At 37.2% G+C, this 21,861-nt stretch overlaps 3 protein-coding genes across 8 annotated transcripts; 2 read left to right on the plus strand and 1 right to left on the minus strand.

Annotated features, from left to right (window-relative positions):
• Positions 1 to 2,396: 2,396 nt before the first annotated feature.
• On the plus strand, positions 2,397 to 7,334 carry LOC103932047 (UMP-CMP kinase 3). 4 transcript variants are annotated; one of them, XM_009341592.3, is made up of 10 exons: positions 2,397 to 2,547; positions 3,722 to 3,783; positions 4,036 to 4,123; positions 4,585 to 4,702; positions 5,150 to 5,306; positions 5,426 to 5,506; positions 5,631 to 5,738; positions 5,818 to 5,889; positions 6,583 to 6,635; positions 7,165 to 7,334. In XM_009341592.3, exons 2-9 carry the CDS (start codon positions 3,754 to 3,756, stop codon positions 6,589 to 6,591), a joined length of 663 nt encoding a protein of 220 aa, XP_009339867.2. In that variant the 5' UTR covers positions 2,397 to 2,547; positions 3,722 to 3,753; the 3' UTR covers positions 6,592 to 6,635; positions 7,165 to 7,334. The 4 variants fall into 4 exon arrangements, with proteins under 4 accessions (XP_009339867.2, XP_009339866.2, XP_048434499.1 ...); XM_009341591.3 differs by having other exon boundaries at positions 2,398 to 2,547; positions 4,024 to 4,123; XM_048578542.1 differs by having other exon boundaries at positions 2,543 to 2,672.
• Positions 7,335 to 7,657: 323 nt separating this feature from the next.
• On the minus strand, positions 7,658 to 9,441 carry LOC103929749 (50S ribosomal protein L18). Its single transcript, XM_009338984.3, has 2 exons — positions 9,194 to 9,441; positions 7,658 to 8,090 (listed from the first exon to the last, which is right to left on the minus strand). Exons 1-2 carry the CDS (start codon positions 9,359 to 9,361, stop codon positions 7,695 to 7,697), a joined length of 564 nt encoding a protein of 187 aa, XP_009337259.2. The 5' UTR covers positions 9,362 to 9,441; the 3' UTR covers positions 7,658 to 7,694.
• Positions 9,442 to 10,549: 1,108 nt separating this feature from the next.
• Positions 10,550 to 17,667, plus strand: LOC103932049. 3 transcript variants are annotated; one of them, XM_048578543.1, is made up of 13 exons: positions 10,550 to 11,067; positions 11,164 to 11,241; positions 11,964 to 12,121; positions 12,656 to 12,731; positions 13,501 to 13,568; positions 13,756 to 14,008; positions 14,219 to 14,353; positions 14,458 to 14,564; positions 14,686 to 14,739; positions 14,825 to 14,908; positions 16,415 to 16,578; positions 16,889 to 17,038; positions 17,335 to 17,667. In XM_048578543.1, exons 1-12 carry the CDS (start codon positions 10,782 to 10,784, stop codon positions 17,028 to 17,030), a joined length of 1,605 nt encoding a protein of 534 aa, XP_048434500.1. In that variant the 5' UTR covers positions 10,550 to 10,781; the 3' UTR covers positions 17,031 to 17,038; positions 17,335 to 17,667. The 3 variants fall into 3 exon arrangements, with proteins under 3 accessions (XP_048434500.1, XP_009339870.2, XP_048434501.1); XM_009341595.2 differs by having other exon boundaries at positions 16,889 to 17,036; positions 17,316 to 17,667; XM_048578544.1 differs by having other exon boundaries at positions 16,889 to 17,036; positions 17,388 to 17,667.
• The last annotated feature ends 4,194 nt before the right edge of the window (positions 17,668 to 21,861 follow it).

The raw sequence follows: 21,861 nt of genomic DNA on the forward strand, positions 1-21,861 counted from the left end.
ATTATATGGAGTAGAGTTCTTTCTCTTATCGACTTTCAAACCGAACCATGCAAATTCTTCGATTTACTTTCGATTTTATGGTAAACCAGACGAAATCGAACCATGCCCGCCCATACAAGGGAATGGTCAGTCTAGCAAACCCGAACTAGCACTATATAATTTGCGAGGTATGTTTACGAGTTTTTATATTAAGTATTGCCATGTTATATTGACAAGGGAGTACTAATACACTCATGTCGTGTTGCAGGACTTTTAATGAGTGTTGTTACATTAAGTACCTGAAAAAAAAATGATCCTATTGTAGTTATATTTTACGTAAGAGTCCAGTATAGTCTTTGATTTGAAGAAAAGAAAGTTGAATAATGTTTGTATTTCAGGGAGGACCGTGGTTTCCCGACTCACGCCGTAAATTCTTGTGCTGTATTCCAACAATATAGGCCTTCGGTTTGGACGCGTGACATGACTTGTCTCTTTTGTGGCTTTAGATTGTTTCAAGTTTCTCTCTTTCTCTATTGTCTCACAAGAAAATCCTAGGATGAGAACGAGAAAGAGAGAGAGAGAGAGAGAGAGAGAGAGAGATATGATAAGTGTGCCACATGTTTGAAAACCACCAAAAACTTATTAAGAAAATCTTGGGACGTTTTTGTATCGTCACAGGCCAAATTAGGCCTTTTTACTTAACTTGAAAGCCTAACAGGTCCAAGCCCAAGACCAACTTCAATCGTTGAGTTAAAACCTAAAATACTTACACAAAAAAATCTCCAACATTGAGCCTAAAACAAGTTTTGGAATAACACATAAATTTGGGAAGATTTAGCCCAAAAAACTGGCAAAACCTATTTTTCTGGCCCACCATTGCGCGTGGACGCATCAAACTCAAACCCACTCTGGGTGCACTAACGCTCACAACGGCTTTGCATGCGACATATGTGACATGCCAGTTAGTGCTAGGACCCAGCGGGTTGACGCCTATCTGCCACTTACACCAGCCCAACGACTGGAAATAATGGGTCGTTGGTTGATCCAACTGTCCAGATTCAACTTCTTAAAAAAAAAAAAAATTATAAATTCATTAAATTTGACGGCTGAAATTGAATATGATCAATTCTAGAGGTTAAAAAAATAAAATCAAACTATCCAGAATTAAATTCAATGGCTAAAACATTTAAAAAACTGTTTTTGGGGGAGGTTCATGATTTTCTATTATTTATCAGAATTTATATATTTTTAGGTTAAAATGTTCATAAAATAAAAAAATAAAAAAATAAAAAAACTAGAATAATCTACATAAATTTTATTTTTAAAAAGTTACAAAAAAAAAAAGCTTAAATTCATTTTTAACAATCTTGGGCTAAAACCTTAAGCCTAAATTATTAAGGAAGAAAAATTGTGTTTGGATTAAAACCTAAATTTATCTCAACCATTGAAGTTGGTCTAAGAACATCACCAATGGAGACTCTAAATAGAGTCCCTACAACCGTATAGTCCCTAAATATAGGGACAAATCACTTCCAATGTGCCAGAATTGAAGTCCTCAAAGTATCTCAATACATAGAAACTCGCCGGATACCTGAAAAGAATTCTCAAATATACATACTACATATAGAGACTCAAATAGTGGATTCCATATTAATTTTGAGTGAGAATGGTGTTTCTCTTTATGTTTTTTTCCTTGTTTTTTGAACCCACCCAAGTGGGACAACTTCTCATTTGCAAATTCTTGAAAAATCATTGGTAGAGATAATTTATTATTTTTTATCAATGATTACAATATTTCAATGAAATGAAAGATAATTTTTTTTAATATTTTAGTCCCTATATTTAGGGATTATACTATAAGGAATTTCTATTGTAGACAATATTCTTTTAGGGACTCGAATATTCCTATAAAACTCCTAAATGAGTCATCAAAGGTGGTCCTAAGTAGGGCTCCCATTGGAGATGCTCTAATGGACTTAAAAATCCGAAACTAAATTAAGGCCAATTTTGACATTTAATGATCCTGTAATTAATTTAATAGCCAAGTTCTAAACTTAAGCTTAAATATTAATTAAACCAATTAACTTAATCAGATTCATTGGTTTTTTCTAAACTTAAACTTATGAGTGTGTTAAGCATCAAGTTCTAGTTAGGGAGCAAGGAGGTGATTAGAAAAACCCACACGTGTTGTTCTCTGGAAGTGCCACGTCACTTTTGTGTAGGACTTCCTGCTGAGTTTACAGCAGGGAAGTATTGTTCTAAAAAATATTCTAATTAAGCTTCCAAATCACCCAAAGAAACCAAATAAAATTATTTAAAACAGTAGGCAGGTTTTAGCCGTTATAACTACGCAAACTTTTTCCCATGCTTTTCGAAATTCCCATTTTACCCTTACCGACCAAAACGCTCAAATTAAGGCCTCATTCACATTCCCCGCAGAGTCATTGGCCTTCTCCCATTTCAAAACACCCCACCTCGCCCCCCTTCTTCTATTTAAGAAAATCAGAGCCACCGCATCTCCCAAAATTTCAGCTCAGCTCAGATATTCGCACCAAAATTCACACACAGGTATGGCTTGTTCTCCATTCGCAGTTTCGATTAGCATTTGATGCAATTGAAATAGGTTCTGATCTGCGTTTCTGGAATCGAATTCTTTTGCTCCGCATCATGTTTGTTAATGCTTGATTTGACTGGTAAGCGTCGTCCCATTTTTTTTTTTATTTCGATAAGATTTTTTGTTTTCGGTAGTTTTTTGAGCTCGCATTTGATCGGGATTTTGAATCTTTTGCGTGGATCTGATCGGTGTGGTTTTGAATCATCCGTGTCTATTTGGTTTGGTTTCGTGGAAGGGAGTGGAAAGTCTCAAGATTTTTCTTTTCTGTTTATTCATTTGAGGTTGTTGATTGTCTATGTGTGGATTTGAGCTCGCATTACTCGGTTGAGTGTTCGATCTGAGTCTACCTGATGCTTTGATATGAATTTTCGTTTTTTGTTTTGTTGAATTTTGGCCTTTCTATTGTCTGATTGCATATATGTTTTGTTAGATCTTGACGTAGTTCTGATTGGTGTTGCATTGATTCATGAGGAAAAGGGAGGGAAAGGTTGAGAATAAAGTTTTGCATTTATTTATATGCCGATTATGGTGGAGCTTGAGCATTAGATCGAAACAAAAACTTATTTTTTTCCTTGCATGCCTGGTTTTCTGCATCCGAATTGATCATCGCTGTTCGTCTTTGTTGGATCTATGAATAATTGAATGAATGAAGGATTTGAATTGAATCATTTTAAAATTATGATGGGAAAAGTCCTAGTTTTGACTTCTGAGATATTTTGTACATTTGTTTGAAATTTTTTAATCACTTTAATCAAATGTATGCTTTTTGTTAAATTTTCGTATTTTACTTTGAACAGGTAAACTTTACAACAATGGGACTAAAATTTGATTCTGATATGTATGGCCTCTGCTTGTATAGATCATACAGTTTAGAAGGTTAAAAGATACTTTACGAAGGGTAGTTTGACTTAATGGGAGTTTTATGGTTCAATTGTGATGCACAAGACGGTGGCTATTCAGACCGCTGTGGTGGAAAATTAATATATTTGTATGTACAAATGCATGCATAGATGTGCCGTGTGTACAAGAGAGTTTGTTAGCACATCAAATATTTTTGCAGATTCAAGCATAATCATGGGTTTTTGGTCTACCTAAGGTTTTACAATTGCAGTGTTTTGATTTGCACAGATAGGATATTCAGAGACAATTAGTTGGTGCTCATGGGTACGGTTGTTGATGATGGAAAGAAGGTATATCTTGGGTTTTGTTTTGATTGAGGTTTCTGAAATCATGCACGGTTTCTTCTGGAAACTTTGTCAGTTAAGTTGATATTTCTAAATTTACTGGGAAATGATATGCTTTCATTTAGTCTTCTCCGGACTCCCGGCGGACGCTATTTTTTTATCTGGTTTCCGTATGTGCACCTTTAACGTTTGTTGTTTCATTTCATACTACTTCAAGCTTAAATTGAGAAATGCATCCTACCGCAGGAGGCTCAGCAGGAGGCTCAGCAGGAGGCTCTGCAGGAGGTTCAGCAGGAGGCTCATGGAAGCTTAGCTGATCTGAACCCTACAGTTGTTTTTGTATTGGGTAAGAAAATTATGGAACTAGAACTAGTTGTATTCTAATCATCCTTGTTTTTCTGAGCTGTTAGCAACCTGGGATAAGATCCACTAATCTTGGCTAGTGTTTTTAATATCCTTTTTCTCTCTTCGCTTAAGAGTTCAACGAAAATATGTGCGTGATTTAAGAGTCCTGTATGTCAAAGAGATGATGTTTTTGTATGATAGGTTGGCTATTTAATTTTTTATTTCAGTTAGCCATTATATGGGAAAACTAATTATTGATACGAACCTTAAGTTTGTCTACATTCCTCTCATTTGTTATCGTAGCTGTACTTTATTTATACATTTTGTGTTTGGTTTTTATTTTTTTCCTTTTTCCACTAGCTACACTAAAGCCTCCAGTCATTTCTATGGCACCACCCTTCCTTTTTTTTTTTTAGAGGTACCTATGGATGCTCTTATCAGTTGTTTCGTTTGATGTAATAGGTGGCCCAGGCAGCGGAAAGGGTACTCAATGTGCAAACATTGTTGAGCACTTTGGCTTTACCCATCTCAGTGCTGGCGATCTTCTTAGAGCAGAAATCAAATCTGGCTCTGAAAATGGGTATGGCATAGTTGTGTAGTCTACTTTTGGCTTTTTATAGTAGTGGGAGTGGGATACATGATGAAGGTAGCATTCTGCTTCTTGAGTATGGCAAAAGTATCTCCAGTTACCATGAATTCATATCCACCCAACAGCTTCACTTTTATAAGATTCTGTGTTACATTACTTGAGGGGCAAGGGTGACAATAAGGTTGTGGTTGGTTGCCTCTGTTGGGTAAACTGATCCTGTATCACACCATTTGAGTAAAAGAAAGAGAATGCTCAGGATCAAAATTAGCTTTTTCCAATACAGTTAAACACTAGAAAAAGTGTTTCTGCAGAAGTGTCTTGTTTTATGTCCTTTTGATGAAAAACGCTTGCAAAGTTAGTCTAGACTCTGGACTTTGTATGCCCATCAAAAATTGTTTTACATGTCTCATGTAACAACACTTTTTTAATGGTTTACAGGACCATGATTTCGGATATGATTAAAGAAGGAAAGATTGTTCCTTCCGAAGTAACAATTAAACTTCTTGAACGAGCAATGCTGGAAAATGGGAATGATAAGTTTCTCATTGATGGGTTTCCCCGTAATGAGGAAAATCGTGCTGCATTTGAAGATGTGGTGAGCCCTCTGGATAATCTTTCGTTGTGACTTAAGTACAGTTTGTGGTAATTGACTAGTTTTCATAGTGGTTTATTTACTTGTTTAACCAATGGTAAACCGTGTTAATGATTTTGCAGGCTAAAATCGAGCCTTCATTTGTCTTGTATTTTGACTGTTCTGAAGAAGAGATGGAGAGGCGGCTTTTGGGTAGGAACGAGGTAAAAATATGATTTTTTCTTGTGGAAGAATTTGTATATTGTCTTGATATAATGATATCATCTCTTTTTGTTTCCAAACTAATTGTATTGATGTTTTTGTGTTTCATTTGTTGGGCCAATGAAGGGAAGAGAGGATGATAACGTAGAAACAATAAGGAAGCGGTTTAAGGTTTTCCAAGAATCTAGTCTCCCTGTGATAGAGTACTATAACTCCAAGGGGAAAGTTCAGAAGGTAATTCTTCAATTGATTTTACTTATTTTAACAATATAGTCTTTCATGTTTGTTGGAATCATTGTTGTTTCACTCTCAGATTGATGCCAGAAGGCCTATTGAAGAGGTTTATGAGTCAGTAAAAGCTATTTTTGCACCAAAAGATGAGAAGGTAAATGGCCATCGCCATACTTTGATGGAATGCTTAATCTTGTTCTGGATGAAATGGTGTAAGATTTGACCGGGAAGGGAGTTCATGTGGGGTATCTTTTCTTACTGGTGTGGTTTTGTAAATATAACTAGTGAAACAAATGCTTTAGGATTGTAGTAAGCTTTTCTAGAAATCGAGGAATTTGAATGACCTAAGCGTGATGTTAGTCTTAGATTGATTATGTTTCCACATCAACTAATTGTAATCACAATTGTGGCATACCAAATTGATCACGTAAAGTAATCAATGATAAGAATGTAGCTGCCAGTCAAATGCATAGCCATAAAATGCAAACTAGAACTAAGTATGAACACAAATTGGTGCTATTGGCTAGCTAAAACGAAACGGAAAGAGAAAATGACGAGAAATTTCTTAGCAAATTTTGATACGGGTTGGAGTTTGAAAGTAATGGGATGGGTATTAACAGTAATCTGTCTCTAGCATTAACTGGACCTGCATCAAGAACAGAAATCTAGATGCACATTTTACATTGTGGAATCTAGCGTACCGTGACTCATCTGCACATTTTGCGTGTCATTGAAGTTAACTCTAACTACATTTAATAAGAATATCGTGTTGTTTTTCCCCCCTCTAGCATACATTTGAATATGTGTATATTTTCCCTGTCATTGACGTCAATTCTTGCTGTTACAGGCCGATTAATTGCTGCGGTTGTAACCAAGATTTCAGATCCTATGTCTCTTGAGGTAAGACCTTCATCTTGAACCACAAGAATAAGAGTTTACACGTGGGATGATATTACGTGGTTTTGCTTCATTTTGCACATAAGCACACATTCTCCTTTTCACTTTCCATTTGGGACCAGGAATCTAAAAACTCGAAATAGAATATAGGAATGGAATATGAGAACCCAATTGACAGACCCCATATGTCTGGAATAAAGGCAACAATACCAATAATGCCGATGATGGTGTGTTTTCCATCTTCGACCGGGAATCCGAACTATTCTTGCCACTTTTAAGGTTGATAAATATGATATTCTCACACTACTCAAAAATTTGTTAACAGTGTGCGTTGTTTAAAATTGGTTTGTGATCATTGGCCGAAAACCAGACTTCCCAAATCAACTGCTTTGCAAACTGAGATTACTTTCACTGAACATGTTCGAATGACCATACAGCCCATGTTTCGTTAGAATCGCCACACCTGTCCCCACATTACGTATAGAAAATTACTGTTTTCACCGAACGCCAATATTAACGCTTTCTGTTTCAGGTGATGCAATTGCGGGCTGCATATATTATATTCTTTGGCAGGTTTATTCCTGATGCCTGCTTACTATAGAAGGTTGTATTATTATTCTACACAATTGAGGTGTATCCCTCTACTCTCATATTGTCATTGTATTCTATCTTTAAGATTTGTAGTGATAATTGTTCGAATAATGTTCCGATTCGAGTTTGATGCGATGCATTTTTGGTTACTCTGGGAATAAAGAGCTCAAATTACATAAAATGTTGAAGGACACCAATCGAGTGATTCACTTGGAAAGATTGTTCATGTGAGGAAGTCAGTTAAATGTTGCGTGGTATGTAAGGCGCCCGGTTTGGGCGTTGCTTATAATATAGAAAGCATATTTACTCGTAAGCGTTTTTGTTAAAAATGGCTTTTATTTGAAGCACTTTCTTCTCAGAAAAGCACTTGGAAGTGACTTTTGAAAGCTTCTCCTAAAAGCACTTTAAAGCAAAAGACCCGAGAGAGAGGAAAATGAATACGGAAATGACAATGAAATTGATGCTTAGGTTCTAAACAAATATGATGCCATTATCCTTAATGGTATCGAGAACGATTCCAAGCCTACCCTCAATCCTCTCATTCTTTTTGGGTTCAAAAGACATTGCAAACACATCAGCATCCTTGCACCTCTCTGCAATCAGGTTTCCTACAACTCGACATGCTTCGTTATCGGTAAGCGATGGCAACGAATACCTCAAATCCTTGGAGTTTGTGCTGGCCACGGATATCACTTTGCTGGTACCCCTGTGCATCACTTTGGCATGGATGAATCGTTTTGAAAAGAAAACATCCAGTAAAAATGGCCTCATGTACATTTCTGTCCTTTGACTCCACGATTTCCTATTAGGTCTATTTGCAGCCTCGCCTCGAGATCTCCGGGTCCATGCAGCTCGAATGAAGGAATCCTGAAAAACAAGCAACAGAAACTCGAATCCTGTTTATCCGTTTCAGTGGTTGAAAGTTTAACTGAGGAAGCATTTGACTTAGCAAATCAATCACGACTGACTTGTAAAACTTGAACTAACCGAGGCCATAGTGACTATAATAAAAGACCTAAAGATTTCTACTTTGTACACGGGATAAAAAAAAAATAGACAACGGATAATTCACAAGTATAACAGAGTACCTCTTCCAATTTGGTCATGCACCTATAGTTTGTAGCAACGATTATTTCTCCGAACAAGCATGAATAAAGGGACTCGTAAACTAAAAAAGGTATTTGAAGTTGTTGAATGGCTACCCTAAGGATAAAAAAAAAACGATGAAGGGTTGCCTCCAAAACAAATTTTGCAAGGGGGAGATAATGCAGGTGAACTTTGTCAACAGCAAATACCATTCTTTAACTTGTAAAGTAGTTCTAAATTGTCTACGAATACTTCATGATGATCGATCTTTCTAAGCATCATCTGTCTCTAATTTCATTTCCTAATCGTTTGGTCGAGACATCAAAATGTGTTATTAAACAGTTGCTCCGACATTCATATACCAAATAGTTGAGTTCCACCATAAGATCAATGTCGCGAAGATTTATCTCAAATGTGCCAAAACCAACAAATCCGTTTCAACAACACAACGCAGTTGCAAATTTCCACATATAAAATTGGTCCATAACCGTAAGCAATGTAATGTAATAATTCGATTAACAGTGACCGAATATAGTCTTAGAAACCACTCGCTTGTTACCCTAGTAATGTCCTCCATTACGGTTCACATTTCCCACACACAAATCCTTCCTTCCCACAACAAACTCGAGATCTATAATTTCCAAACATTACAACTTCCATTGTCCTAGTAATTTCATCAAACACCGTAGCTGCACTAATGGAAACGGGTAACCCTAAATTATGCATGCATTGACAAAACACGATTCAATTCATGCCATCAGATCAGAAAATCAATGGTTGCGAACAATTTCCAACATTTTCCTCATGGTAAATATTGGGATTCAGTATAAGAAAAAAACGTCAGGTAAGAAAAGAAAGAGAAAGAGGAAGTAATGGAAGCGTGCCTTGTTGGGGGTGTGAATGCGATTAGGAGGGCTTGTGGTGCAATTGAAGGAGACGCCGAAGTTGGGAAAGGAAGATGCCCATGAGAGCCGGCTGGGTTTCACCGAACCACTTCCACAGGGGTTTGACAGCGGCGGCGGCAGAGGAGGAGCTGATGTGCAGCAGGCCATTCAGAGCAACGACGAAGGTTTCTTCCTCTCTTACTAAGCGGATGAGTACTTTTGCAGGAAATCCCACGTGTGAGGCACGTGGGGAGGAAAGGAAGATAGGCTTGGTGGGAAAACGAGGTTGACATGTATGACAAACTAGGTTTTAATTTGGTTCTCTACTTTTTTAATGTTTGTTAAACATTTAGTTTTAGTTTTATAATTTTGGGTGAAAAAAAAATTAAAAACACAAAACTGTAAAACCCAGCTTTGAAAAATCAGTTTTTTTTTTCACATCTGTTTTACATAAAAGTTTATTAAACACTATTTTACTGTTTTATTTTTTTTTCAAAAGCATTTTTACAAAAAATTTTACCAAACACTCTGCTACTTTATTTCATAGCTGCTTATTCTCACAGCACAACAGAAATAGTTTTTTTTTTTTTCAAAGTACAGCAATACCAAACCAGCTCTTAGTAATTTGGTCTGGTGGTTACCGTGGTTTTCATCTTTCCTCATAACTGAGAAATTTTAGGTTCTATTTTTTCTAAAGGTGAATTTGAACTGAATTATGCTAACCCATTGTGAAGCTTAGTCCACTTTCTACCTTTAGTATAAATAATATCATTTGTTTAAAAAAAAAAAAAAATCTACCTTGCTAGCCATGGGCCAGCTAATTCATGTTCTACTCTCCATAAAATGAGGATGAACTTACATGGTATGGCGGCACACCTTTTTTTTTAATTAATTTATTATTATTAAATAAATTTAGGATTCGAAATTATTATAATAATTTAAAGGAGGAGAGTATAGAATCCGAGATGAATAGGTGAAAATCTAACACCCTATCCACTAAGATGCTGGATCATCTCCATTGTGGCATTTCGTATAGCTATCTACATAATACTCTACCATATTCGGTAGATATTAAAAAGAAGAACTGCTCAATTAATCCGTTAATCTTATTACTTTATAATATTTATGACACGATAACAGCGCACTCGTGTTATATAAATTTGGCCTTCAAAAATTAGCCTCACCTCATCAGTATAACGATGTATACGGATATTGGTATGTCCGCTCCTGTAATGTATTAATACAAAGTAAATTACCGTGTAATCCTTTGAGGAAAAAAGTAACTACCCAGAATTTGACACGTGGACTTAGAGCAGATCTACCCAGAAACAAGAGGAAAAAGAATTAAAAACTGAAATGGACCGGTCGCGTCAATTAGCAAAAACCGGAAACAGACTCCCCTGCCCCTCTGTTGCAGTGACTCTCCGCTGCAAACACGAAGAAGAAGAAGTAAGAGCAATGGAACAGCAACCGAAACGCCGTCGTTCTCCACGATGCGCACTCCCACACAGTGCTTCCGAGCTCTGAGAGACATTCGCCCCCTTCAAGATACACGAGCAAACAAGAACCGGAGTCACAACGACCCCAAATGTTGCCGCGCAGGTTGTCCGCCATTTTCGGAGGCCTCGGTTCCAACGCCAAGGCTCTAACCAGCGACCTCCTTCCCACTCTCAAGCTACAAACCGATAAGGAAGTCTACAGGCCCGGCGATCCCATCGTCATCACCGTCGAGATTTCAAATCCTAGCAGCAATGACGGTTCGGCTTACTCGCTCTTGATTGAGCGCCTAGGGTTTGAGATCAAGGGCATTGAGAAGCTCGATTCGCAGTGGTTCGCCACGCAGAAACCGACCACCGGATCCAAACAGAGGAGAGGTAGAATCAAAAGTAGATAAAGTGAACGAATTTTATGATTTGATTGCCTTTTTTTTCGTTATTTACTTGTGATTTTGTGTTACATGAAACGTTTAGGTGAATATGTGTTCATGGAGTGCTCAACTCCTGCGCTGGTTTCGAATCAGATTGTTTCGCCCGGGGGTACAAAATCATGTGAGTAATTAGTTGTGATGTTGTTTATGTGTATTTTGTGTTGTAGATGTTAGGACTTAGGATTTAAATGGAGAAATATCAAACGAACTATCGTATTTGTTAGAATAGGTAGTGTCTTTGTTGTTCTTTTGACTGATAAATGCATTTCATCGAAGTTGGTTCTAATTGCTAAGATTGGTCTTAAGAATGAATAAGGTACTGAGCTAGGGAAGGTAGCATTTCCTCTGTAGTACTAAACCAACAAGTCGCGTAAATTAACCAAAGACTAGTATTATGAAGGAGTAGGTGATTCTGCCAAAGTAGCACATTAATTTCGACAACAAACACCTTGCTTGGCTAAGAATTCAACCTTGATGTTCAGAAACCATCCCCTATCTTAATCAACTGGGAAACCTGCTCAAAGAATAAACCAGATGTTCACATTAGGAAGGTGGAAAAGAAAGGGGAGAGTAAGAGAATGGGATTGGGATTGGGGGGAGTGGTTCTTGAGGTACTTAAGGGACATTATACAAGTGCTTCATTGAAACAGAGTTCTGCTTCTAAACTGAATTTAGGCTAGTGCTTTATTGTTGTCAAACGAATGGTAACGTGAACCTGATCTGTTGATAATAAAATTTGAAAGGATGGTGACATGGAGCTTTAGCTTATCTGAAGAAGAGAGTTTATGTTGGAATTGTTTTGGTCTAAACTTCCTTTCTGTTAATATTCAATGTTTTCTGCAGATGTGGTGCGGTCGTTGCTGGCCCCTGTTATACCACCATCGTACAAAGGTGCCACCCTTCGATATATGTATTATGTTAGAAGTACAATGTCTGGACAATGGCTGATATTGGAGAATCCCCACTCTCGTGGAGAATCAGTGAAAGATTTTCCTGAAATGGTTGGTTTTCTTTGACTTATCATGATGGCTGTTTACGTGACTTTTCTCCTTTATGATTGATTATGCACTTGCTTTATTGAATTATAGTTATTTCTGCCTCTGAATATCATAGTCTGCTCATATTGCACCCTGATAAATTAACATTGTTCTTTAACAAACTTTATAAATGAATATGTTGATTGAGAAATGGGCTTGTCATTTATGAGAGTGGAATCTGCTTCAAAATATACCAAAGACTTATCTGTAGTAATCAGTATATGCAGGAATCAGAAACTTTTATTTTCATCCAGATTCTGTTTTAAACGTAATCAACACTGTGTATCCGTGGTGGTCCTTATCAAATATATGCTTAAGTAGAGTCATACATATGCATACATACATAGAGATTTGTGTCCATGTGTGAGTGTGAATCTGTGTTTAGGTAGATATTGGTAAAAATACCTCTGCCTGTACATGCTAGTCTTTTTCATTTTTTATGTTGAGGTGATATGTCAACATTTTGATGTGTGAACCTCATCAACTTTAAACATCCAGGAAGCTCGTGTTCCAATACAAGTATGGGTCACTCAGAAAACCAGTGGATTGGGAATGGAAGAAGGTCAAACAGATGGTGAGTTTTTCCTTTATTTTTGTTACTCTGGGATGTAAACCTGTATGCCACTGCTTCGGCTTTCAATAAATAATTCAGCCTGAAATGTGTAATTTTGAAGTGAATTGGAACGACCATTTGCCACTGGTTTAGTATTAGTAGTTATGATTATAACTAAATCGTAGTACAATGCATCAGGCTTGGCAAATTTATTGGAATTGAGCATTCTTATGCATCTAGCAGATCAGTTATGAGAGCCTGATTGGACCCTCTATGTTATAACAGGGCATCTTCTGTACTAAGTGAATTTATTAAATGGAACCATTACAAAAAATTGGAGCTATCAACTTGGTGATGGGATAGAATCAATTTTAGAAAAATGTAAAATATTTCTTTTCCAATTTTTTAAATGTAGGTAAGATCTCTGTCAATTGTGTAAGAGTAGTAATGAATTTGTGGTTTACAGTACATAAATGCTGCAATTCAAGTTCTTTTGGGCAACAGACAAGCCCTTGAATACTGCTCATATTCTTCTTATAATACATTTTTGTATTTTTTTTCAAGTAATTATCCTTGTACTAGTACAGTATAAAAGATACTACTGTACTAAACTATGTCTTATTTTTGAGTTTCTGCATCTTAATCATTTTAAGATATTTTTCTGTCTTTAGATATATCCATATATCTGTTTGGTTTGATATACATGATTGTTTGTCTATAAGTTAAGAAATAATAGTCTATGCATGTTGGATTATGTTTTGAGATATTTCTGTCATTTATGTGTTTACAGGGATTGTGCCTTCTGCAACCATCCAAATGGATATGTATTGGAAAGAGATGGATGGCGACTCTGATTGGGTAGGCTCATACTACCACAATGTCTTTCTGCATTTATATGTTTCTAGGAATTGCATTTCTTTCTTTTCAGGCATGCAAAGTCAGTATAGAGTTCCCTATTTCAGCAATATTTGTCTCTTGTAGTTTCGAAATAACAAATGTACTCATCCATTTTATCGTTAATAAGGCGAACTAATTCATCTTACAGGTGAGAGCTAATGACATATATGATGGGGTTGAAGAAGGTTATGAAAGCTCAAAGGATGAGATCTCATCCGTTTCTTCATACAATCCTATGAAAGAACATATAAACAGAACATTTGGAAGTTCACTATCCTTGCAGTCACAAAGGTCTTCAAATAAGGATAGCCCTTATCTTGAAGGAGAGCGTACAAGTTTATCTTCAAATCTAGCAATCCCACGACTCTCTGTGGCTGAAGTCTTATACGATACTGGTCCTGGTGAGTTCTACGACCACCTAGAAAAAGCTTCAAGTCTTATGCATTGAGCATGTCATTGCTGTGCTTATTTCCAAAATAGTTTCTGTGGTATTTCATCCATTTTGTTGAGTTATAGTTCCTTTTATATTGTTTAGTTAAGATTGCAATTTCTTCAGAATTTCCTTACAAGTCAGAATAGCCTTCTTAGTGACAAATTACTTTGTCAAACAGATCTTTCATTGCCCCTGAATTCATCTTCCATTGGCTCTCCAAGCCAGCTGCAGAAGCTTACAAAACGTCTTTCTTTGGATGATGAAACAAGGGCATCTTCTTCACCAGCATCTGGAGTTGTTGAAACCGTAGCATGTAAGTTAGTGCACTTCTTATTCTTCTTATACATCTTCTATGCATTGGTTTCTGTTTTTGTAATAAGTCCTTGAAAACTAATTTTCTGCAAATATTTTCTGCAGCAGAAGGCTTCATTCGAGGCAGGTCTTACAATATCAGGCTGGATGACCGAGTTCTGCTTAGATTTTCCCCAAAAAATTCTGATTCCAATTATTACTTCAGTGATATGGTAATTTCATTTCTTTATGGCTTCTCTTCTGCCTTTTTTCCATCATTTTCTTTCTCTGGTTTTTTTAGTTGTGAACTCTCTCTCTTTCTCTCTCTGTGTCTCTTGCTCTCCATGAAAATAGATTGGGGGAACTCTTACTTTCTTTCATGAAGAAGGAGCTAGAAGATGCCTTGAGGTAGTTGCAATTTACAAGTACTATTGAAATCAGTTACAGTGATTTGTAAAGGTTTACAGTTATCACTGACGGGCTCTGTTTTCAGGTTTCTATAACGCTGGAGACTTCAGAAACTATTAGTCGGCGATTTGTCCATCCTTCTCGGAGGAATTCTCCCACAATTACAAAGGTATGACTTTTTATTTCTAGCTGTCAGTTGAATGGTAAGTGCATCAGAATCATACCTAAAAATAAGCCAATTTAGGGAAGTTTTAAGGACTGGATGTTAAAAGTTAACATCAATAGCTTCTAGTATCTGAGATTAGTTTTGTTCTCTTTCCATATAAGTTTACACATGCAGTTGACACACACCCTAAGATACTGAAAAGGGAATTAATTATGGACAAAAAAAGTGACGTAAAGCTGTTGCTTTTGGGATGTGAAGTGGATGAATCTTTTCAAAAATTCCAAAACCACAAACCAGCCTTACTTGAGAATTGGTTAATGAAACCTGGAAAGAATGGGCTCTCATTGGAACTCATTCACAACCACAAGAATTTTGAGATGGTTCAGTGTTTATGTTCTCATAATCAAGCTTTTTCTAGGGTCATTGAGGAGTTTCTATATGAGTGTTTTCTTCAGTTTGAAGGTAGTCTTTTTTATTTGCTTAGGAAATATGTTTGAAATACTAGGCCAACTGGGAAAAGGAGACTTTTAGAGACAATAGCATGTTTCATTGTACTTGAGTCATACCTTGGTAAAAACATAGTATGAAATCTTTGGTCTGTCGAAGGCATGGTTGTGCTGTGTGGTTCTCTTTGATGATGTTGATTTGATTCATGTAAACTCTGCTCTATGCTGTATTAAGGGATATAGTTTGCTATAAAAACACTTCAGAATAATAAGGGTTAAGCAGAATAGGTATGATGGGTAATGGTTTAATCATGAATCAAAGTTGCTGTGGGATTGTATATTTCTGTTTGGTCATCAACTAGGTTTTGAGTTTTTGGTTGTCATTGGAATGCTGGATTGTAACGAAGGGGTGCTGTTCTTTATTGTTTACATTAGCATAAGAAAGGAGTTGCAGAAGCTCGTGTCATATGAATGCTGGATTGTAACTAGGTATCCCAAATGAGGAAAGCAGGAAATATCTATGGAATAAAGCAGTTGCAGAACCTTGTGTAATGGATAGAAATTATCGTAAATTAAAACAAATTTAACAAGTTTACTTCCTCTCTCATTTATCAAAGGGTGCATGTAATTATGTACTGTGGTTGGTCTTGTTGTGTCTATAATGTTATGACAGTGAAACTCAGCCTGTCATATTAGTGAGGTCGTATGTCATTTTTATCAAAATCATGTTGCCAACTCTGCATATTGGTCTATAAAACTACATTGTTCCAAGTTATAAATCCTAGTTAATTTAATTGATTATAGAGTAACGACAAATCCCATTTTTATATAGCCGACCTCACTTAGTGGGATAAGGCTTTGTTGTTGTTGTATAGGGTAACGACAAAAAGCTGATTAGATGTTGTGTCAGGACAAAGATCTGACATATTATGTCAGACGGAAATAATCAGGCCTTGTTGTGAGCTGAGATGAAAGTAATATGTGAAGGCAAATGGAATTTTACCGGTTGCATAGTTTGACGATTTTGTTGTCGTGTTTACGGATCTTCTTTTTTTTTTATCAGATTCAGAGTGATCATTATGAGGTCGTTGCGGATTTGGTGCAGACAAGTTTTCTCTTCTCCATTCCCATGGATGGGCCTATGTCTTTTTCCACTCCCCATGTTTCTGTACAATGGGAACTTCGATTTGAATTTTTTACCACTCCGAAGAATGTGGATTGGACTAGGTATGGCCGACCGTGTGGAATCATCTATAAGCTTCTTATTTCTTTACATGTTGATTAAAATGCAGCAAGAGGTTAACATGTTAAGTTCAGGATTATGAGTTTTATTTTCATAATTAGTCATGCAGTTCTGACATGTTTTTTCTGATTACACTGTCGTAAATTTGCTTATTAAGAAGAAAACAAGGTTACAGCAAGTGTCAATCGAATGTTTAATAAACTCTTGTATGTGCAGTGCATTCATCAAATGTAAATGTACCAAAACATGTGCTAATTCAGATGTTTGCAAAATCCTGGATTCTTTTTACTCCAGGTACGAGCATCCTCTTTTGATAGAGGGAAGAGACAAAAGTGAGTGGGTTCTGCCAATCACCGTGCATGCACCTCCGTCTGTGGGACCCACTGGTCACGCCCGAAATGAGAAGTCTCTCGTTGGAAACCTTGCGGGTGCATAACTGAAGGTAAAAAAAAAAAACTGTCATTTGAATTCGAAGTAGCTTCAAGAAACCCTTGTATATCACATAAGGAACTGTCAAAATATTTTGATGTGCTGCTTTCATGCATTCTTCTGTTCATTGAGACTTTTAAAGATGGTAACGGTTACCGGTCAGCTGAAAACATGAAGGTGTTGACCCTTTTTATCTCATAAAATTAACTGTTATCACAAAATATATTTCTCATAAAACGAACTTGTATCAAACATATGATCACCACTTAGAATGATGTTTACATATTGCAAGGTTTTTGTGTCGCACGGGGTGTGATGCGTTGAGCCGTCTGAAATTCAAAGCAACGTTTAAATTGTGGATCAGGACCTATAAGTCAGATTGGGGCCCTGGTGGCTCTGCCGCCGGCTTGTTCCTCTGAAGAAAATCTCCCGGGAATGCTGATTGGAGAGGTCGGAAGTAGAAAACAAAGATGATGAAAATGGACTCTCGTAGCATAGACTTGTACTTTGTAGCATTGGAGATATACATTTTTATGAATATTATTTTGTATGTTGTAAAGTTTGATCGCGTTGAAAGGGGCTGTATATTTGTCAAAAATATGATTTAATTCATTGAAATGAAAGGAAGAGAGAAAATTCATACATCTACTGACAAAACAGGGATAAATAATTGCATTCGCAACGTTGGTGTCCTCCTTTGATGAAAGCCAGCTTTTCAACTCTGTCGTAGATTGCTAAGACCACGTAACCGTCCGGATTTAAAGCAGATAAGACAACCGTGGAGAGGCAACTCCATAGGTGGTTTACTGGTAGCCTGTAGTGCAAGGGAATCGGAGCCATCGCTGGGTTGAAGGGGTTGAGAACAGTTATAGCCTGTCGACTTTCATCTAGTAGATCTACTGTTGCCAACCAGCTATAGTCTCCACCAGAACCATATCTCTTTCTGTTACACGACGGTGGGTACTGTGGTAGCTCAATGTTGTCGTAGATTTTTCCTTCCGAAATGCTGTACAGCCTTCTCTTTCCTTCCGTTTCTGAAGGGATTATGAACATGGGAAGTGCCTTGCGCCAGCGCTGCGTAACATGATTATATTTTTTTTGCAACAGCAAGCCACTCCTTGCAAAACGCAGAGAAATGGACAGGCCAATGGGTTCTAACACATGTTCAGAATCGAAAAGAGAGTGGGTCCAACAAGACATGCCCATTCTGCAGATTGGCGACTTCTGATTCTTCTTTTGTAGGTGACAGCCATGTTCTTGTGAAGGGAAGGGCAATACAAGGATTTGGGACAAGAAGGAAATTGGAAGAAACGATGAGTGGATACATGAAACAAGAGGAAGATCCATATAACAAGTAAGAAGCTTTTAGTTCTCAAATAATCAACCTATTTACATGTGCCACGAGTTTATCAAATTAGTCGCCTATAATTAAGGATTCCCAACAATTATGGTGCAATCTATTGGAGGATACCACTTCTGCCGGAGGAGCTTTGGAGTCGCGCAAAAAAAGTACAAAGCATATCTTGGCTTTCACTCCTCATTCCGTCTTAGCACCCTTGTTCAAACTTTCAGACAATAAGAGTACGGGCATAGAGTTGCTATCATACTTACTCGCTACATCCGCTCAATTTTTTGCACAGAGGTGAACAATTTTAGAAGTTTGCTTCAACTCTTCTTTCAACGATGAAACAAGTTCCAGAAAACCAAAGGGAATTGCTTGCAATGAGTGCACTCGCAGGTGCAATTTTAGAAGTTTGCTTCAGTTTCTTCATTTAGTGATGAAACAAGTTCTAGAAAATCAAAAGTAATTGCTTGCAATGAGCGCTCTCGCAAATGCCTCGTTTTTTAGTCATACCTAACTTTAACATTGCAAGCAAAGAAAATGATTGGACTAGCAGAATCAATTGCAAGTATTCTTAAAGATAGGCCAGGCAACGACCCTATAAACTGTGGGATGAGTAGGAAATAGTTGAGTGCATCATCATTTCGATCAAACAGTTTTCTGGACAAAGTTCTAGCAAAGGTAAAGAAAGAGATCCTGATTGGAAATCATATTCTTTGCCAATGAAAAAACATGAGTGAAGGAGCTTGCATTTGAGTACTCTGTTGAGAAAGCTTCACCCACCGAGGCTGCTGGAGTGAACACTTAGGCAGATCTTATCTGTGTGTACAACATCTTTATCCAATACCTAGAGGCAGAGCAACACTTGAGCACTGCAGAGTTGGCTCAAACTCTGTTGTTTGCCAAACACCTTGGTTTCCGTTAAATGTCGAAGAAGCTATCTTCTGTGCAAACTTGTTCCCAGTTGGGATACAAGGACTAATAGCAATCTGTAGGCTTCATATGACGTCATCTCTTTGACAAGTCTAGATGTCTTGACGATATAAAGAAGAAGGTGTTGGATGTACTGAAGGATACATATTTGATTTCCAATGATGAATTTCTGGTGGTGAGAGGGTTAAGGGCTTTGAGGGGCTTATGCGTATCACTTTCCTTCATCCTTTTAAGCAATCCCTTGAATTACCGTATGGATTGCTGCCTGAATTAAAGGATGAAACCTTCACTCGAAAGAAAAAAGGCATGCACAGCACATTGGATTACCGTCTGGATCTGAGCTCCAACTGCATGCTCTATGGAAGTCATTTTTGCAGCCAATATATCTAACCAACCCCTCGCTATCGTCCTCGGTAGCCCCACATATGCAGTCGACTTGGCCAGTATACCTTTCATAATGAAATTGAATATCGGCTTCATAAGACAAGCCTTCCCGAACCATCTGATCTAATACTATCTCGACATCTCCTAATGATCGAACTTTATTCGGTATGTTTTATGTGTCTTTGAGCCCCTCAAAGCCCTTAACCCCTTGCACCACAAGAAATTCATCATTGGACATCAAATATGTATCCTTTACTGCATCCAAAAACTTCATCTTTAAATCGCCAAGACATGAACTGTAGATGACGACATATGAAGCTTACAGATCACTATTAGTCATTGTATCCTAACTAGGAACAAGTTTGCACATAAAATAGCCTTCTTTGGCATTTAACGGAAACCATTTCACAAGGTGTTTGGCAAACAACACAGTTTGAGCCAACTCTGTGTAGGGTACTGGATAAAGATGTTGTCGTATGTGTTCATTCCGGGAGCCTCGGTAGGTGAAGGTTTCAGAAAACTGTTTGATGGAATTGATGCTGTAGTAAGCTCTTTCCGACTCATCCAACAATTTATGGGTTCGTTGTCTTGTCTATCTTTGAGAATGCTAGCAATTGGTTCTGAAACTTCTGATGTCGACAATTAAGCCATTTTCTTTGTTTGCGATGTTATAGTTAAGTATGACTGAAAACCAAGCATTTGTGAGAGCTATCATTGCAATCAAGTCCATTTGATTTTCTAGAACTTGTTTCATTGTTAAAAGAAGAAACAGAAGCAAACTTCGTAGATTGTTCACCTTTCTAAAACCCGAGCGGATTTAGCGAGTAAGTATGATAGCAGCTCTATGCTCGTCCTTTCGTTGCCTGAAAGTTTGAAGAAGGGTGCTAAGATGGATACCAGTTCTATAATTATGTAATTCTGTACATTAAAACTGTATATCATTTCTATGTGTAACAAACCAAATACGGTAAACATTGATTATCTCAATTATGTTTGTGTGGTTTTTGTTATGGCGCATGTGATATCTTGATTATGTCTTATGTATGTTCTTGATATTTTCTTAATAAATTCTTATTAGATCAACTCCAGCGTGGGCTGGTGCTCAGGGGACGGTGGACCAAATAGGGCCATATAGCCCGGCCTTGAAGCTCCAGAATGGGCAGCCCGAGGGAAAGTGGAGGCCCGAGCTCTGGGCCCGTGAGGAATTGCCAGCCCAAGAGCCTGAGTGGATGCGACGAAAGGGTTGACGTCATCCTAGCGTCAGCCCAATTTTATATTTTTTTCTGTCAGGCGTGTGCGCCTCACCAATGTGTGGGGGCACGTCAACCGACAGCTTTTCAGCATATGGGGCCTGTGTCATAGTCTACCGAGGTTACCGTTGGGAAACCATGTGGCTTCCCACGGTCCGTTCGATCTCAACGGCTCTTTAAATTGGACCGTCCGATTTGCAACGGTAATAAAAATAAAAAAATCTTAATTAATATCAACCGTTGGATCTAAGATCAACGGTTGATATTATTCTGCTTGCTAAATAAATAAATAAATAAAAGAAAAAATAGTTTAAAAATTAATAAAAGTTATCATTGTGACACGTGGTACAATTTGGAGTGTTGGAATTCAATTTTTTTTAAAATCCAACGGCAGAGATTAATTAGTTCAATAAAAATTTAAAAAAAATTGTAAAAAATCTGAAAAATTTAAAAAAAAATTGTTTTTACTTTTTCTATAAATACCTTCTCATTATCATCTACCTTACACTACAATTTCATATTTTCTCAACTACTATCAATCAAATTCCTAACTTTCTCTCAAAGTTTCAATCCAAATTTTTTTCAACAAAATGCAGGTACGAATTGGACGCTTCTTGAAGATATTGCATTGTGTACTAGCTGGGTTGAAGTTACTCATAGTTCACTTACAGGTAATGAGATGCAGTTGCGAGAAATATGGAGTCTTATTCATACCAATTATCTTGAGAAAATTGGTCGAAAAAGAACCAAAGAATTGATGCCCAGTAGTTGGAAATTACTTAGCCTAGTACGTGGAGAGACGCCTTGGCACAAGCCAGTAATAATATTCGAAGTGGGGAAAATTACACGGATCAGGTAACGATATATTATTTATTTGTTTGTATTATTTATTTGTTATCTACTTTCATTATAATTAATTGTTTGTATTA

Source organism: the organism of the source record quoted next, unplaced genomic scaffold (genome assembly GCF_019419815.1).
Source record: "Pyrus x bretschneideri cultivar Hongxiangsu unplaced genomic scaffold, Pyrus_bretschneideri_v1 Contig122, whole genome shotgun sequence".
NCBI classification, from domain to species: Eukaryota; Viridiplantae; Streptophyta; class Magnoliopsida; order Rosales; family Rosaceae; genus Pyrus; species Pyrus x bretschneideri.

Coding starts and splice junctions, on each gene's coding strand:
- LOC103932047 (XM_009341591.3), top strand. CDS start 3,754: ATGGGTACGGTTGTTGATGATGGAAAGAAG. Junction 4,124..4,584: donor TACAGTTGTTTTTGTATTGG/GTAAGAAAATTA, acceptor TTGATGTAATAG/GTGGCCCAGGCAGCGGAAAG. Junction 5,739..5,817: donor CCAAGGGGAAAGTTCAGAAG/GTAATTCTTCAA, acceptor TTTCACTCTCAG/ATTGATGCCAGAAGGCCTAT.
- LOC103929749 (XM_009338984.3), bottom strand. CDS start 9,361: ATGGCCTGCTGCACATCAGCTCCTCCTCTGCCGCCGCCGCTGTCAAAC. Junction 8,091..9,193: donor GCATTCACACCCCCAACAAG/GCACGCTTCCAT, acceptor CTTGTTTTTCAG/GATTCCTTCATTCGAGCTGC.
- LOC103932049 (XM_048578543.1), top strand. CDS start 10,782: ATGTTGCCGCGCAGGTTGTCCGCCATTTTCGGAGGCCTCGGTTCCAAC. Junction 14,354..14,457: donor AGTTGTTGAAACCGTAGCAT/GTAAGTTAGTGC, acceptor TATTTTCTGCAG/CAGAAGGCTTCATTCGAGGC. Junction 14,909..16,414: donor ATTCTCCCACAATTACAAAG/GTATGACTTTTT, acceptor TTTTTTTATCAG/ATTCAGAGTGATCATTATGA.